This window comes from Lepidochelys kempii, chromosome 16 (assembly GCF_965140265.1).
Source record: "Lepidochelys kempii isolate rLepKem1 chromosome 16, rLepKem1.hap2, whole genome shotgun sequence".
Lineage (NCBI taxonomy): Eukaryota > Metazoa > Chordata > Testudines > Cheloniidae > Lepidochelys > Lepidochelys kempii.
Window position 1 is genome coordinate 8,908,849 of NC_133271.1, and position 18,102 is coordinate 8,926,950.

The window sequence follows — 18,102 nt, forward strand, 5'->3', positions numbered from 1 at the left end:
TTTTCCTCCTGAGGTGCTGAGCATCTTGCAGAGCCCATTGACCTCAGCTGGAGTCAGAGTACTCAGCTCTTCTTTATAGCGACTACAGGCAGCTTGCAGCCCACCAGCAATAATCCACAGCAATTGTATAAATCAGTGACAGCCTCTCCTCTGTTCAGAGCCTGCTGGTGGCTCTGTCCCAAACACAAAGGAAAGGAGCTTTTCAGACTTATCTCTTTGGCATATCTCTGAGTGAGAGACTCCAAACAGCAGTTATCAACCAGCCAAGTTAATCAATAGATGAAGTCACTGGTAGCAGATTGGGTCCAGGCAAGCGCCATGCTGCTGAAGTTGTCCGGCTCTCATGTTCCCCGGGCTTCATCCTGCCCAGACACTGGCATCTCCCGTCCCTGCTGCAGGGACTGTCTGGGGGTGATGGGAGGTATGCACCAAGCTATGCTCATTACATAATGTATTGAAAGGGTAATCCTGGCCGTTGCAATCGATATGTCGAAAAGTTACTTTGGGAGCAGAGGGGTGGGGTTTGGGGAAGCGTAATAAACCCAGGCCCAACCACACCATTGTCAAGTGGCAATCACAAACAGAGAACATAGTGACTGTGTCCCATTGTGCGGCAGATGAGTGTGATAGCAATGCTCATGATCAGCTCAGTTTAGAGGTCAGAGACCAGTAAAAGAAAACAAAAGAGCCAGGCCCTTCACCATGTTAAGATTAGGATCCTGTGCCTGTAAATACGTCCCAGAAGTCTCTCCAAGGGGCTCTGATATTTTGCAGCAGTGGCTTGGAAATTCATCAAGCAGGGGACGGGAAAGCAATGGAGCTGCTAGGAAGTGGTGAGGCCATTAAACACCTCTAGGGTGCACCTATCACTATCTAATCATTTAATCCTGGATTTTCTGGGAGAGCAGGCCGGGGTAGACAGGGCATCTGCAAAGCCTGCCTCAGTACTCCAACACCCTGTGGTGGATCTCAGCTCACACTCTGCAGCCAGGGGAGAGGAAGCCCATCAGACAGATTGTTGATTCCATTTTCCACAAGGGAACAAAGGGGGCTGATCTGCTATGGCAGTTTATCATCTGTCTAGTCCTGTAACCTGTCCGAGAGTGGCCAGCACCAGCTGCTTCAGAAGAAGGTCCAAAGACCCCATGGTGGTCAGTAATGGAATAATGGGCCCTTAGGGTTCTTCCTAACCCCAGTCAGTTAGTGATTGGTTGCTGTGTGCCCTGAAGAAGGAGGGTTTCAATTTCCTCATATATATTTTTAGTCCTGGTGAATGTGACTGTGATTGTTCTCATCCAAAAAATCCTACTAGATTCTAAGCCTGGGTGAAATCTTGTGGCAGTGAGTTCCATGGGTGAACTATGTGCTACACTATCAAATGTTTGACTATCAGTTGAAAATGTGCTGCCTTTCATTTTCATCAAATGTGCCTGTGTCCCTGTGCTCAGAGAAAGGGTGACTCACAGCTCCCAGTCGACCCTTGCTATATACCAACGGTTGCAAAATCAGTGCATGGCAGGGCAAGGATTTTGCAACCTGGCCCCAAACTGCTGGGAGCAACTAACCATCCAAATGGGTTTGCAATTGCAATCTTGTAATTTCCCCAACTGGAGTCCAACCCACGTGCAAACGGTTAATTGCTCTGAATATGGAGGAGCGAACAATTCCTGGAGGGCTCCGGCCTTTTTAAACAGGATCCGAGCAGAATAATTCCCACCACCAATAAATTATGCAGCTGGTCGTTTTCATTTCCCTTCTCGATTGATGCCCTCCCAAACCCATGGGGAAGTTAAAGAGGTGGCGGGGGGGGGGGGGAAGATACACGGAGTCTGAAGCTATTTCTAATCAAGGTGGTTGCAAGATGCCCTTCCCCACCCCCGACACACACACAAGAATCAAGTTCATTTACAACCTATTGGTGTCAATTGTCTTAAAGGGGCCAATAGCTGAGCAGGGGCAATTAACAGAGACGCCCAAGCTGGGCCCTTAGCGGGGCGGGGGGAGGTAGCCCCTTGGCTGGCCTTCAGTGCAGGCTCCTGGCCGGCTTAGGCGCTCAGTCGGGTCTCTGCAGCATGGAGGGGCTTCGCCGTGGCCCCGCCGGTGCCCAGCTGCTGCCGTGAGCCTGCCAGCATGCGGAGACTCCTGGCCCTCGCCTCGTCTGGTCGCGCCTGGGCCATGGCGCCGTAGGGGCTCCGAGACCCTTCCAGCGGGGGCCCCGGCTCCGGGCAGCCTGGGGGCGACCATGTTCAGCCAGGAGGGGCTGCCCCCCACCTCCTTCGGCCTGGGGGCCGGGATCCTGCAGGATGCGGGCGGCCAGTTCGGCAAAAGCGGCTACAGCAGCACCAGCCACCAGCCGCCTTTCTTCCCCTTCGCGGCGCTGAAAGCGGAGTACGAGCCCCCCGAGCTCCCGGCGGGGGAGGCCGGCCAGGCTAAGGCCTGGGGCCCGTTCCCTGGCCCAGAGCCCTGCCAGCAGCCGGGCATGGCTGGGGGGCACCGGGGCCCCCAGCTCCTGGAAAGCGGGCAGGCCCCGAAAGAAGAGCCCGGCCAGGAGAAGGGGCGCAAAGAAGGCTCCCCAGAAGGGAAATGCGCCCTCCTGCCCGCGGGCCCCTACTACGCCCACCCCTGGAACAGCCCTTTCTGGCCTGCCTTGGCTGGGCACAGCGCGGCGGCGTCCCGCGGCCCCCTCCCCAGCCAGACGTTCCCAGGGGTCGGGCTTTGCCCTGGGGCCCATCACGCCATCTACCCCGGCGACCCGCACCAGCCCCCCAGCGGCCTCTCCAGCCTGGGCAGCAGCGGCAGCTCCAGTGGGGCGGCTAGCGAGGGAGGCCAGTCCAGTGAGAGTGGGGACGAGGTAAGGATCGCAGCCCTGCGGCCCCTCCCCGGACCCCAGTCCGGGGCTGGCCCGGGGATCGCCCCCCCTCTAACCCCTTTCCGCTCTGCGTGTTCTCAAGGGATCTCCCCCCAGTTCTCCGGCTTATACCAAGGGGGAGGGGAGCGGAGAGGAGCAGCGCCCCCATTTTTCTTCCTCTCTGTCTGATGCTTTTGGGGTGACCTTGTCTCCCCCATTCCCTGACAGTCCCGCTGCGCTGTAGCCGCACATCTCTCCTGGCACAGGCTCCTTGGGGAGCAGCTCCCCAGCGGGGGTGGCTGGGGAGGGCGGGTAGGGTTCCCCAAAGCGATCGATCTACACGGGGCCAACCGGGCTGCTCTGAACAGACGGGTCTCTCTGGTGGCCTGTGTTCCCTGGAGGTGGCGTCCGCAAACGCAGACGAAAAGCTCTGTCTGCTTTTTAAATACGGTGGGCCAGATCCCTGTCTGATGTGTGAATCAGAGCAACCCAAAATCTGACTCTGTGTTGGGTGTGTGTGTAGACACATAAATCAGCTTTTAAAAAGCACCAGGGTTCTTTATGATGATAGTCTTTTATCCAGACTCTCAGCTGCAGTTTGATCTCTCCCCCCCCTCCAGTGAAGTGACCATTGCTCTGTAATGCCAGGGTAGAGATTTAAACTTCTCTTTGTCTCACTCCAAACCCTCATCATTTGGATGTCTCCATTTGTAAAATGGGGAGAATGAAACTCCGCTCCTGTGGGAAGCGTTGTGAGATCTGATGGAAAATGCTCTGTAAGAGCTGGGAGTTAGTAGAGAGGGACTGGTGGTGTGAGCCAGCCGGGGTACAGAATTGTTTGACTGGGGGATTTAAAGACCAGCTGAGAGGCACAGGCCCAGGGACAGCAAGGAAAAAGGCAGGATGACAGGTCCCATGGGATGAAAGCGCTTTGCATTGCAAGGGGGTTAAGTTACAACACTGTTGCTTTGTAGTGTAAATGGGGGTTTAGCTACATTCCCAAATCCTGCTAGAGCTTCCCTACATCTGCCTAGGCCAGTGGTTCTGAAGCTCCATCGATTGCTGCACATTACTCGTCTCTCTCTTTTTGCTTTTCTCTGTATTTTCCTTTCCATTTTTTATTCTTCTTTTCCCTCCTCTGCTTCTCCAGGAGCTCCCAGTTGTCAGCACCCTCCCCCCAGGGGACCATTAGGATAATCTGGTCTGACCTCCTGCATAACTCATCCCAGGATGTCTGCGGGAAGAGGTTACAGCAGTGGGCACCAAGGAGAGCGGGCCTACCAGATCCACCCAGGCACATGCCTAGCAGGGCTTGAGTCTAACCCCTTTAACCTTGCTAGCCTCATGTTATGACTTCCCTCCCTCTTTCTTCCACTCTCCGCCAGGGACCCAACCTTCCCTCTCAGCTCAGCCTGCGGAGGGCTTTGATGACCTTGGGTCTTCTCTGGGGCACCAGCACAGTGACCACAGCAGGTGGTTAAAAGTGGCCTATGGTGCTTAATAATTGGGTCATTGCACTCTGGGCTAGCTGGATGTTCTTCAGAGCTGCTGCTGTCCATGTGAAGTGCAGCACCCTTTCGGTGATGGGGCTCACACAGTGGTTGGGCCCTCCTCTGTCAGGATGGGGAAGAAACTGTTTCCGGACTATCTGGGAATCTAGTAGTAGGGAGGAGTCCAGAAGGATGCCAAGGCTCAGAAGCACGTGAGTTCGCTAGAGGTCTGGTGTTTGCCTGTTTCCCCCCTTTGTCACCTCCCATCCTGCCCAGGTTCAGGAAGGAGGTTGAGTTCCTGCTTATGCAAAAGTGGAGCCCTGATTGTGTCCCATTGGCGGTGGGGAGTGAGTTTTGCTCTCCAGCCTGGTTTACTGCATTGAGCACGTTTCCAGCAGGGGCACCCCCAGTTCGGAGAGCTTTCTCTCAGTGTGGCTAAGCTGTGTTGCCCAGCTGCTCCAGTGCTGGGCTCTTTGGGATCCAGAGATCAGCACCACACAGTTTCTTCCCATGCTTTCAGGGGGGCCTCCCATTCTTACTGCCATGTTTGCCCCTCATGTCTATCAGCCACTGGCATGGTTCTGAGCAGCGGCTTTACCGTGGGCTCCCTCTGCTGGCTGTTGCAGAACAAAAATATTTGTCTCTGTACGCTCCTCAGTGCGATAGCTCAGCCAGCCGTCTCTGAGGACGGGCATATGCTTCTGTTATGTCTGCGCACTCAGCTCTTCTGTGCATGCAGCCCTTCGGCTGCCGGAGCTGCCTGCTTTAAATATTTTCATCGGCATGACTATTATTATTTATTTTAAATGGAATTTTAAAAATCCAGATATTTAGAGTGTGTAGGCCAGCTCCCTCCAGATTATAATAATTTAAAAATTGGTCAGATTCCTGACTCTCAGGTAGATTAAGCAAAAAGAAAAGGAGGACTTGTGGCACCTTAGAGACTAACCAATTTATCTGAGCATAAGCTTTTGTGAGTTACAGCTCACTTCATCGGATGCAACGCTTGTCTCGGTAAATTAATCTAAATCAGTTTAAGCCACAACTAAGCGTGTGAATAGACTTAAGCGGGTCCATGCTGCTGTTTGCACCACTTTAACTAAATCAATCAAAAAACCTGCTTTTAGTGGAAACTGGTGCAAACTGTTGTGTGTGGAGAAGCCCTGCCATGCCTTGGCAGATCTTCCAGAACGGCCAGGGAAAATCAGAATTGACATTCCTGATATTTCTAAGGGGAAAAACAAGAAAGTAAATAATAAACAGAAGGAAAAACTCTTTTCTGGACTCTTTATGATGGACAAAAATTTTAAAGGGCACAGCCCTGGGTTTGGTTTATTCTTTTGTTAACTGCTAATAGTACCGGTGGCAGGACTGTATTTGCAAAAACCTCCCACTGCTCAGAAAGGCTATGAACTAATTAATTAAACCTGTTTCATAAATTGTCCCACAACAGTTCCAGGTGGGGAGAAGGGCAGGTCTGGAAACCTGTGTGTGCAAAACAGTGCATGCTCATTTTGTGTGTGTGTAGATGGAGCTTTCTGTGCAAACGTAGAGTGCTCTGAATCTCCTCTTCTCCTGCCCTGGACCACGTGTTGAGACTTACACCTGGGGCAACACGTGGGTAAGAAGCCACCATTCAGTTTGCCCAGCGTTTTGTACCCCTCTGCGCAGGTGTCCATGATGAGGCAAGGTACAAGAATCTGGGCCAATGCTGCTTTCATCTCCATCTTAAATCGCAGCTTGGCAACTGCTGCCACCCTGCATGTTGTGCCAGTATCATCAAAGCGAGCAGGAGAGCTGATTGAAAGGTGACTCTGCACCTTCTCATAGCAAAACTTTGCTGCTCTGGGTGCTGGGTTGGTTGCAGCCCATCTCTCTTCCAGTGTGAACTCCCAGTGGCTTAGATGAGTTGTGCCCTTGTGTTTTGCTTTGATTTTTAAAGGGGGATTTGATCCTTTTTTGCTTTGTTGGGCCCAGATCTTCAAAGATATTCAGGCTCCTAAATACCCCTGGAATTAGGATCTGAGCCTTCTCCTTAGCACTGAGAGGAAGTTGACAGCTGACAGGCTGAATCCAGATCCACTGGCCCTCTGCTGGTGAGAGGTCTCAAACATAACACACTGGCATCTGCTGGTGGTGGAGGGCATTGCTTGGAGCCCCTCTGCAGGAGCAGGGCTTCGACTTGGAGCACAGATCAGTGTGTTCTCCCTGCTGGCTTCCTTGGGGAAGAGAAAACCCAGCAGCCAGGTACTTCCCAACCTTCACAAAAGGGAAGATACGTGGCCGGTGTCCATGGGCATCGCTCGGTGGAAGCTTGCCTACAGCAGAGGGGGATCTGGCCTCCAGCTTCCCCTCTACCTGGGAGCAGGGTGGGATAGGAAGTAGTACAAGAGGGTGTGGGGGCCCTTGAGAAGGATGGTGCAGTGGCTAGGTACTGGCCTGTGACTCCTTGGGCTGGAGGTTCAGTTCCTGCCTCTGTCACAGAATCTAGACTAACACTGATGAGCTTATCAAAAGATCTACTCTAACTCAAACAGAAGTTATGGGAAATTCTCTGTCCTGCGTCATTCAGGAGCTCAGGGTAGATGATGGGAGAGGTCCCTACAAAATGGTAAATGCCACTCCTGCGCCGGGAGCTGAACTGGATTTTGCAAAACTGCAATAGGCAAACCCCAAAATATTGAAAATGAAGGCTCTGGTCCAGCAGTCACTAGGCGGTACGTAACTTGACTCAGATGAAAAGTCCCCTTGACTTTGATGTGACTTCTCCTGCATGCCAAGTTAAGCATGTGCATAATTGTTAGCAGGACCATGGGCTAAAATTGTATTTCTATTACAAACCATTCTTTTAGTGGCACAGAATCTTTGTCCCTTCAGAACAAAACTGCTTCAGTGTAGAGAGAAGAGGTGGCCCAGCAATGAGGGCACTGGCCTAGAATTTGAGAGACAAAGGCTGTGTCTACACTAGAGATCTTACGCCGCTGTGAGGTCTCCTGTGGAGCTGCTCTGTGCTAATGGGAGAGAGCGCTCCTGTCGGCATAATTAAACCACACCCAGTGAGCTCTGTTGGAGACGCCAAGGTAGTGCTGTCCAGACACGTTGCTCAGGGGTGGTGGTTTTCTCCCCCCTGCCCCCGACTGATTAAAGTTTTACTGACAAAAGTGCTAGTGTAGACACTAGATTCAACTTCCTGCTCCACCTAAGGCTCTCCGTGTGACCGTGGGCAAGTTACTCAGGGCTTGTCTACACTTGCGGTGCGCTGTATCGCTTAGTGAAGATGCTACCTACACCCAATGGGAGAGCTGCTCCCATGGGTGTAGGAATTCCACCTCCCCGGGAGGCAGTAGCTGTGTGTCCACAGGACGCTCTTCTACGGTGCCGTCTACCCCGGGAGTTCAGTTGGTGGAACTGCGTTAAATCCTCACCCTGAGCGACGTCGTTCCACTCATGTACGTTGGTAATGTAGACTGCGCCTCAGGCTCTTCCTCAGTTCCCCAGGTACAGAATAGCCCTTCCCCGGCGGTTTGGGAAGGATTGAGACATTAAATATTATGAGGTGCTCAGACACTTCAGAGATGGTGGCCAGATAGTATCAGCGATGACAAGTGATTTCATCTTCCCAGTGCATTAACAACATTGCTGTGAACTTACTTTATACAGACAGGCCAAAATGTTTAGGTCCATAAAATCCTAAAGGTGGGATTTTCAACAGCTTGTAAGTGTCTTAGGAGCACAAGTCCTATTGACTTCACGCTGCAAACCTGAGGGAGGAGCATAGCCTGGTCAAAGCGTTGTGACTTTCTTGATTTGTGGAAGTGCAGTGTGGCGGCCGGTAGTGTTGGCTGCTATTTGCTGTGGTGGGGGGGGTTGTGGTATCAGGCCCAGGACTTCTTTTTTTACAGCCTGGCTGAGAGTTTCAAGGCTGAAACTTCAGTAGAAAAGAAAAACTTCACCGTAAAATCTGCAACTCAACTAACAATTTGGAAACTCTTTAAACAAGAACAAACCAGCCACTTAAGACTATAAAACAGGAAGGGAATAAAAGGCAACAGCGATATTTAAATAAAAAAAAACCATTTTGTATTTTTTTATCATGATTTTTACCCACCCTGTGTTGGGCAAGTCACTCCACTGACCCTTTGGAAACAGAGATGGTCCTGTCCTGCCTTCCAGCAGAGCAGTGCGTGGAGTTGGGCAGTGCTCAGGTACTGTGGTGACTAGGGCCATCTCTGGGCTTGGGTGGATTTCTCATCCCCACCACAAACTGACCCTAGGAAACGTATCCTGGCTGCGGGGGGCTGTGAGGGTCGGGGTATTGCAGGGCGTCAGCTTGCCAGCTTCAGTCTCTGCCTGGTGAATCTCCATGGCCATCCCACGCACTGATTACCTGGCTTGTCTGCTGCCCAGAGTGGAGTGGGAGGCTTTCATGGGTAAGCGAGGGAGTGTCTAAAGGCAGCGATGTCTGCAGAAACTACAGCTTTCATTTTTAAAGTTACTGACCTTAACGGCCCAGCTAACACCCCTCAGCGCTGACCTGTAGCACCATGCACCCCCCCCCACTTCCGCTATGCTGTTCCAACTCTGAGCCTCGCCAGCCAGACATCACCCCAGTGGGTGGGAGGTTGTGGCTGAGCTGTTTCCCACTGCAGCGGGCAGCCAGGCCGAGGGAGCCTGAGGGACAGTCGAGGCAGACGTTCTGCCGTGAAGCAGAAAGCCAGAGAGCAGCTTGAGGGATCAGCCTGTTTCTCGGATCCCAGCAGAGCTCTTGGTTCCGTGTCAGGTGAAAGTGATTCCTTCTGGGATTGTTTGCCATCCTCGTGCTGCAGGATGCTGGTTTGTCCATGCAAACAAACAACTGAGGGCTTCACCGAGCCCGTTCGCACTCTCACCTGCCATGAAAGCCGCGGTGGAGCCTGATTGCAGCGGTAGACCTGGGATCCATCTCTCTAGGGCTTGGATCTGCATACATCCCTGAAATGCCTGAGTGAATCCACCTCTCTCCTTGCCAGCCCCCAGCGGGCTCCTTTATCCCCTCACAGAAACGTTTTTGCTGCTTTTGCCAGGACACCACTCCCACCTCGGAGGAGCTGGAGCAGTTTGCCAAAGACCTCAAGCACAAGCGCATCACCCTGGGGTTCACACAGGCTGATGTGGGGATGGCTCTGGGGACTCTGTATGGTGAGTTTCACTTTTCTCCCCCACCCCTCCCAAGTGCATCTGGTGCCTCTGGGGGTGTCTCTTGATGCAGAAGGTGAGAGATGGGGAGGGACAGCCCCTGGATCCTCACTGGTGCTGTGTAGCTTCTTCCCCAGTTGGATGTTCAAAGCGGCTGGAAGGGTTTTTGGATGCTTGTTGCAGTGAGCCCAGTGTGAACACCGTGGCGATTCCGGGGGAGCCCCAACATGATGCTGTAACCTGGGGATCCCTGCTGCTGTCTTGAGGGAGGGGCTCACAACAGGAGATGGGGATCCTGGGGGAAAGCAAAATTATGTGGGGCAGAGTGGATTCCTAGATCCAGCTGTCTGCCGGGGGTGGGGGGGGAGAGGGACTCAATCTCCCCCAGTGCCTCACTTATGGGGGGAAGGGACAGAAGATGCCCCTCCTCCCCCCAGATAGCAGGTGAAGGGAGCAGACCGCCATGGTCCCTGCTGCAGAGGTGGGTAGGTGACTGTGCAATATTGGGGCGGGGGGTCTCCCATGCATGGATGCAGCCCCCAGAGTCATGGATGCTCCATGCATGGGTCAAGTAGTGGGCAGGTTTCTTTCCTCTCTGGCTGGTGTGCTGGGGGTATAGGATAAGGAGTCTGGCAGCCCCAGGCTTGCCGTGAACGGTGCTTCTCTCTCCCTCCCAGGGAAGATGTTCAGCCAGACGACGATCTGCCGCTTCGAAGCCCTCCAGCTGAGCTTCAAGAACATGTGCAAGCTGAAGCCACTGCTGCAGCGCTGGCTCAACGAGGTAGAGAACAGCGACAGCCTGCAAGAGGTAAGTGGGGAGGGGTGGGCCAGATTGGGTCAGCCCAGGGCTTGGCTCAGCCCAATGGCCGGGACTAGCTGCTTCTGAGCAAGGTGTACGTGACCTCTTAATGGGCAGCTATGGAAGTAGCCTAGTCACTGGGCAAGTTCCTTCCTGACCCCCGTCAGTCAGAGCTTGATACATGTCAGGAGGGCTTATATCTCTTCTGAATGTGTTTTATCCTTTCTGCTGTGACTATGGAGAATGAGAATGTCCAAGGCCTCTAGAGAATCCTGCTGAACTCTTGGCTTTGCTGATACCTTGGGGCAGTGAGTTCCACAGGTTAGTCACGTGCTTTGGGGGAGAAACAGAATTTCCTCAGACTGGTTTTAAATGTGCTGCCTTTCAGTTGCACTGACTCACCCCTTGCTGGTGTGTAATGAGGGAGGGTAGATAGGAATGCCTGATCTACCTTTTCCCATTCATTACTCTGCTTATCCGCGTCATGTCTCCTCTTACTCGCCTTCTTTCTAAACCAAAGTCCAAGGATGAGATTCTCCCCACTGACCAGCCACTGTCCTGCAGGTAAAAGATCAGGGCTGTGTAAAGCGTCTCTAAAAGCACTGGTTTTAGCTGGGAGATGATAGCTGTATGGCTGCCTTCCCGGGACGCCGTTGCAAGCCCTGGTGTAGGAGTGGGTACCTGGGGCAAGGTTGTATGGGATTCTAGGCACCCACTGCAGCCCCCAGGATTGTAGAGTTTTGTTAGCAGCTCAGACACTTCGCTCTTGCATTCAAACTTCTTGGGTCATGTCGCCCAGGCCTCCTGATATTTTGCTCTTGATCAGTTTGTTCCAGCAGCTCCTGTTTAACACCTTGGTCCTTGACCTGAGACAGCAGCTCAGGGTCGGGATCTCCTTGACCTACTCTGAGGCAAAGAAATGATGATTTCTCGCAACCTCCTTATCTTTGCTAATTGTTTCCTTTACTTCTTGGTTAATCCAGCAGACCCACGGATTCTCTTGCAGACATCCTGCTCTGATGTGCCTGGAGAATGACTCCTCAAATTCCACCTTATCTCTTCTTCGTCCCACCCAGTGTGGAAGGGCCTGGCGTTAGGAAGGGTATTGGTAGGGCTGCAGATTTGTCACGGCATTTTTTTTATCCAATCGCTGAGCAGTCCTGATAGATTTAGTTAAAGTCACAGCTTTTGCAGGTAGTGGTTGTAAAGTCACTTGAAGTGGGGGGATGTGACATGGTGGGGGAGGTTCGGTCCTGCCCCTGGGGGGTGGGAGGCCTGGTTGGTGGGGGGGGGTGGTGCGGAACGAGCCTACCCAGCACTGACCTCACAGTGGTGGCCCCTGTCATAGAATCATAGAATATCAGGGTTGGAAGGGACCTCAGGAAGTCATCTAGTCCAACCCCCTGCTCAAAAGCAGGACCAATCCCCAATTAAATCATCCCAGCCAGGGCTTTGTCAAGCCTGACCTTAAAAACTTCTAAGGAAGGAGATTCCACCACCTCCCTAGGCAACGCATTCCAGTGTTTCACCACCCTCCTAGTGAAAAAGTTTTTCCTAATATCCAACCTAAACCTCCCCCACTGCAACTTGAGACCATTATTCCTTGTCCTGTCCTCTTCCACCACTGAGAATAGTCTAGAACCATCCTCTCTGGAATTACCTCTCAGGTAGTTGAAAGCAGCTATCAAATCCCCCCTCATTCTTCTCTTCTGCAGACTAAACAATCCCAGCTCCCTCAGCCTCTCCTCATAAGTCATGTGTTCCAGACCCCTAATCATTTTTGTTGCCCTTCGCTGGACTCTCTCCAATTTATCCACACCCTTCTTGTAGTGTGGGGCCCAAAACTGGACACAGTACTCCAGATGAGGCCTCACCAATGTCGAATAGAGGGGGACGATCACGTCCCTCGATCTGCTCGCTATGCCCCTACTTATACAAGTATGCCCCCTGTCCCATGGGGCTGGCCTGGCTCCTTGCTCTGGCCTGTGGGCATGTCCTTCTACCTGAGACACCCAGCCTTGGCCCCTTCTTGGCTATGGCACCGCCAGATCACCGGCCCTGAGCTGTGGTGGTACAAGTGGATGGGCCCTGGCCTTGGTGGTCCCCCCAGCTCCTCAGCCTATGAAATCCCAGATGCAAAGAAAGCCATGGGAAAATCACAGTATCAGTGACATTTTTTACCTCTGTGATAAACCTGCAGCCCTAGGCATTGGCTATCAATAGACCAGTGGGCTAGCCTGCTTCCCAGTGAGCTGTGACGGCACCAGTGTAAGGAGGCCTTGAGCTGACAAGGGAAGGTTCCTTTTGGGAAGAGAGCAGGGTAAGTGAGGACTTGCGGTGTCTAGCAACAGCTAATAACCCTTGCAGCTGGAACCCCTCCATCCCTGTCCCAACCACAACCTGCCAGTGCTCCCAGGCCCTGCTCATTGGCCTGGCTTCAGAGAGACACTTGCCATTTGCATTACCGGAGTAGCAGTGTCTGTTCCAATGGTAGGGCAGAGGTACTTGTAAATAAACAATTAGCCGATTGACCAGACTATTGTGTGATGGAGAGTGTCCAACCTTTTGCAGAGATGGTCGAAGAGTGGGAAGAACTTACAATCATTGTTTGATGGGAAAATATACTAAGATTCCCAACAAATATAATTTGCAACAGATTCTTCAACTGGTTCTGATCCTGGAGCAGCCAGACATCACAACAGCCTCCAACAAGGCAATCATGATCGTTTTCTGCTGTCATGGGTGGATCTGGAGAGAGGCTCCCGTCTTCTTAAATGTTATAGCCGTAGTCGGTGGAGTGAGGCTGGTTGAGTTACCATGGCACGAGGGCCAGGGGCTGAATCTGAGAACATATTGCAGGTCTGGGGGGAAACAACTCTTTGTTGAGCAGTCACAATCTTCACTGACTGCAGAGGTTTCTGCAGGTGGGTACCTGGCAGAAGGTCCTCTGCACCTGGAGCCTCTTCCGCACTCTGCAGTTGCCAGGGGCACAGCGAGGTTCGCAGGATGGGGCAGGCTATTGGAAGGTCATGGGTGAAATCCTGGCCCCATTGAAGTCTGCTCAAATTTTGACTTTAGTGGGGCCTGGATTTCACCCCATATCCTCCCTTCCAGTGAGGAGCAGCTGCAGGAAGGCTGAAAACCAGGGATTTTTCCTTTACCCCGTGTGTGGTGTGGTTCGCAACTTCTCCTGCTCAGCCAGAAGAAGGGAGTGGGAGGTGATGTGCCCTTTAGAATACAGCATTTAAGTCCCATATGCTGAAGTCCAGGGGAGGATTAACCTAGCACAACCTGCTAACTATGTTGCGTAGGTTCTCTGGAAGGGTAAGGAAGGGAATTTCACTAAAGGGAAATTATTGAAGCAATTTGTATCTTGATCCTGCTTCCATTGAGGTCAATGGCAAAACGCCTAAGGTGCAGGCTCAGGACCCGTGAGCAGGTTCCTTTGAGTAATTATTCTAAAGCATCTCTGGGCGTTTAGGGAAGCCGGTTGCTTGGCACGCCCAGCACTACTCCATGTGATAACGAGGGTGGGCCAGCAGTTTGGGGGTCAAAGGGAGTTCAACCCCCAAACACTTTGGGATTGAATCTATTTAAAAAATTACAAAACCTTAATGTGAATAGAAATATTTTAATGAAATCCTTTTAATATTCTCCCAAATAATTGGTCACTCTTTGTATTAGTGTACATTTATACAGACTTTATAAAAAGGGCTAATAAATTATTTAAGCATGCTACAGACATGAATACTATATGTTGTAGATGGTTATATAAATGGACCTGGTTGAAAACCACATTTTTTTTCCCCCCTGTAAAGAAAGAATGAAAATTTTTCATTTTGAAAATGTTCATGGGAAATTTCTGAAACTAAATTCAATTTTCAGAAACAAACATTTCAGTTTGAATTGAAAACCTGCCACTTTATCCCTTTCCACCTAAACACTGATTTGCAGCACGTTGGATTGGCATCTCTCAGGCCTGGCCCTACCCCTCTCCCAGCCAGATATGTGCGCCCTGAGGAGCTGGGAACACTGTTGCTCCACAGGGACAACCTGTAACCAAGTGCCATGGCTTTTGTGGGTTTGTGTCTCTTGCTTCCAGCTGTGCAATGCAGAACAAGTGCTGGCCCAGGCCCGGAAGAGGAAGCGCAGGACCAGCATCGAGAACAACGTCAAGGGCACGCTAGAGAACTTCTTCCGCAAGTGCGTGAAGCCGAGCCCCCAGCAGATCTCGCAGATCGCCGAGGATCTCAACCTGGACAAAGACGTAGGTTTAGATGGAGCTCCCCAGCGGTGGGGAGAACAGCATGTTCAGAAGTCAGGTCCTTAGGAATGACTCTAACGCATTCCCTAGTGGGGTACTTCTAAAGGCCAATTTAGGGCTGGTGGAAATTTTTCCATCTAAACTATTTTTAAGCAGAAAATTGGGTTTCTGACTAAACCAAATTATTCACAAAACAAGTCTGTTTTCCACAGGAGGAGGAGGATGATTTTTTTTTTTTAAGATTAAAAAATCCAACAATTGCATTTTGGAAATGATACCATGGTGCCTCATGGGATCTGTAGTTCAGTTGCCTCGTGTTCCTGTTCTCCTCTATGAGCTGGATTTCCCAGTCAGACTACATTTCCCATGATGCACCATGGCGAGGGAGGCCCGTGAGGCACCACCTCCCACCACGAGAGTGGCGGCTGTGGCACACGGTGCGTGACGTAGCCCAGCCTAAAGACGGGAATGGGGGGCATCTGGCACCCAAACTGCAATTACCATTCGGTAGGCACTGTGGCAGCTGACACTTTCTGGTATTTGAACTTCTGCCACAAAATTTAAATTGTCCATTGAAAATTTAGCCTTTGTTTTCACCGAAATTTTCCACAGTGTCCCCACCACCCCTACCCTTTACTGTCCAGCTCTACTCCAGACCTCTACTCTGGAGGTGAATGGCTAGTGCAGGGGCTGCGAGCACAAAGCAAACAGCGATAAGAGTATGTTAGCACCAGCTGCCAGCCCACGTCACTCCCCTCCCAGGGGAGGTCTGATTCATGGATGCAACAAGAGTGCCCGTGGGCTCCTTTGGTAGCCAGATTGCTGCCAAATCAGGTGGGTCCCAATAGGTGGGATTAGAGCCCAGACTGCCTCAATTAGTGGGTGCACCTGGTGAAGGAATGTAGCCCTGTTGCAGGACAGCCTCGTACATGCTAGGGACTGTCAGGGTGTCCTGGGGCTCTGTAGAGACCCATCCCTCTGCCTGGCTGACCAAAGCGCTCCCAGCTGGGACTGCTGAGCTGGGAGGGTATGTAGGGCCTTGTGGGGGTGGAGGGAAGGCAGAAAACATCCCACTGGAAAAGAGCTTGAAGCTCCCAAATTGTCTGGCTGCTTTGCTCCCCTCTAGAGGCGGAGCTGTGTGGGGCTCTGCCCCCGAGGGAGAGGTTTTAATGGGCTGGGCTGATCCATCTCCCCTTTTGTGCCTTCTCCCATCTCTGCCTAGGTGGTGCGAGTCTGGTTCTGCAACCGGCGTCAAAAGGGCAAGCGGCTGCTGCTGCCCTTCGGCGATGAGAACGAGGGAGCCATGTACGACATGAACCTGGCCCTGGCGCACCCAGCCTTGCCCGCCGCAGTGAGCTCCCAAGCCTATGCCCTGGCCCCCCCCCCTCCCATCTACATGCCAGCTTTCCATAAGGGTGAGATCTTCCCTCAAGCTTTGCAGCCGGCGGTCTCCATGGGGAACAGTGGCAACTGAACCTGGGGGCTCCCTGGGAGCTGGACGGAGGTGTCTCCTTGGCGGTGCTACTTGGCTGGCTCTCTGGAGAGAACAGCACCCCAGAGATCCTGCAGCTGCTCCCCAGGCGCCTGACTCGGGGGGGGGGGGGGAAGGAGGGGGGAATGGGGATGGGGGATTCACTGTATTGTTTTTATTTGCTTTTTGTGTGAGGGGGAGGGGCAGCAACCTGGGCAGAGGGAGCGGATCACCCTGCGCTGTGGAGTGAGTCCCTGTCCTGCCCACCGCTCCGAATCACTCCTGCTGCAAGGAGCCTGCTTCCCCCCCACCTCGAGTTGAGCTACCTATCCTGCCCCTCCCCCCGGGGGCGGGGCCTCATCACTCATTTGCAAACAATGTTTTATCTATTGTTAGTTTGGAGAAGGAAAAAAAAAAAGCCCTTTTTAGCCATTTCTAGTTTTTAAAATGATCCCGTCTCCGTGTCTCTTTGTTGCATGCAGCAGGGCTGTGCGAGCCCCTGAGGGCCGTCACTCCCATGGGCTCTTAGTCCCAGGCAGCCGTAAACCTGGGAGTTTCCAGGGAGCCTAGGAGGGTTAGGGTGCCCATTGTGTGCCTGTGGGAGTTGAGGCCCTTAAGTCTCCTTGGCAAATGCCAGCCTGTAGCTCAGCCTTGCTCCCTGGGCACGTAGACACATCTTTACCTGCCCCAGCTCTCTGCCTCAACCAGTTGGCATTTTCCAAGGAAAAAAATGTTTCACTGAACAATTCCAGACCCATGTGTACTTAATGTGCTTTCCCTGCCTGGCTGTAGAGCAAAGGCTTCAGCTGCCTTGTCTTCCACCACTCCCACCCCTTCAGCAGCCCTAGACCTAACGAGCGTCTATAGGGCATAGGAGGCTATTCAGCTACCACTGGGCATCCCTGATGGACTCTGCTGGAGATCTGCCAAGGCCTGTAACAGCTCAGGGACCCCACTGTTTCCAAACTGCTGGTGAGAATAGCCTCCAATGCCTCCCACTATGGACCCTAAGGTCTCTACTCTGCACTGCAGGGCTTTGACTCTCTGCCCGGAAGCTTTCATTGTTGGCTCCTTGCAGAATGCTCCCTGGGAGAAGCAGTGTAATGAGTGGAAAGGGATAAAGTGCTTCTCCCATCCCCAGCTCTGTAAGGCTGTGATTCCACCCACATGCCGGCAGAGTGACATACCATGCATGCCAGAGTCCCCTGGTAGAGCGTGGCTTCCATAGAAAACATTGTGCATTGTAACAAGAACTAACCATTTTCGAGAGCCTGTTATTTTCTACTCAGCACTGCACATTTTGTAGTGCTGGACAGATCCTCCTTTCCATAGAGCGTTCTTGGAGCCCAGCGTGAATGTGTGCCGGGGTCAAACAGGCAAGAGAAAGAATGTGGGATGCTGCAAGCTCCACCCCCAACCAATCTCCACTCCCCTCAGATGCCAGAATGGAGCTCCACACTCAGAAGATGGCACCGATGTTCTGGCTATGACCATGTGTGTCCTCTGGGCTGGACAGCGTTCAGATATGCTGCTGGGCTCCTCCCCGGGCTCTCCCTTGAGGTGCCCATGCCTTGCTGGGCAGCTTGGGCTTCATTGCCTCTTGGCTGGCAATAAATATAATCAATTAAGAACATAAGAATGGCCATACTATGTCAGACCCATGGTCCATCTAGCCCAGTATCCTGGCTTCCGACAGTGGCCAATGCCAGGTGCTTCAAAGGGAATGAATAGAAACGGGCAATTATCAAGTGATCCGTCCCACCATCCAGTCCCAACATCTGGCGGTCAGAGGCTTAGGGACACCCAGAGCACAGGGTTGCATCTCTGACTTTCCTGGTTAATCGCCATTGATGGACCTATCCTCCATCAATTTATCTAATTGTTTTTTGAACTCCATGATAGTTTTGGCCTTCACAACATCCCCTGGCACTGAGTTCCGCAGGTTGACTGGGCGTTATGTGAAGAAATACTTCCTTTTGTTTGTTTTAAACATGGAGACCCCTGGTACTTGTGTTATGTGACTTCCTTATTCACTTTTTCCACATCATGATTTTA

At 52.2% G+C, this 18,102-nt stretch overlaps 1 protein-coding gene across 3 annotated transcripts; it reads left to right on the top strand.

Annotated features, from left to right (window-relative positions):
• Nucleotides 1-2,112: 2,112 nt before the first annotated feature.
• On the top strand, nt 2,113-17,684 carry LOC140899288 (POU domain, class 5, transcription factor 3-like). 3 transcript variants are annotated; one of them, XM_073314542.1, is made up of 6 exons: nt 2,113-2,851; nt 9,378-9,516; nt 10,191-10,321; nt 14,415-14,579; nt 15,799-15,991; nt 17,380-17,684. In XM_073314542.1, exons 1-6 carry the CDS (start codon nt 2,243-2,245, stop codon nt 17,400-17,402), a joined length of 1,260 nt encoding a protein of 419 aa, XP_073170643.1. In that variant the 5' UTR covers nt 2,113-2,242; the 3' UTR covers nt 17,403-17,684. The 3 variants fall into 3 exon arrangements, with proteins under 3 accessions (XP_073170643.1, XP_073170641.1, XP_073170642.1); XM_073314540.1 differs by lacking the exon at nt 17,380-17,684 and having other exon boundaries at nt 15,799-16,157; XM_073314541.1 differs by lacking the exon at nt 17,380-17,684 and having other exon boundaries at nt 9,402-9,516; nt 15,799-16,157.
• Nucleotides 17,685-18,102: the final 418 nt, after the last annotated feature.

What these genes read in the sequence shown, in the direction of transcription:
- LOC140899288 (XM_073314540.1), top strand. Translation starts at nt 2,243, where the DNA reads ATGTTCAGCCAGGAGGGGCTGCCCCCCACCTCCTTCGGCCTGGGGGCC. An exon ending in CCAGTGAGAGTGGGGACGAG is followed by an intron (nt 2,852 to 9,377) that starts GTAAGGATCGCA and finishes ATCCCCTCACAG; the next exon opens with AAACGTTTTTGCTGCTTTTG. An exon ending in GGCTCTGGGGACTCTGTATG is followed by an intron (nt 9,517 to 10,190) that starts GTGAGTTTCACT and finishes TCTCCCTCCCAG; the next exon opens with GGAAGATGTTCAGCCAGACG.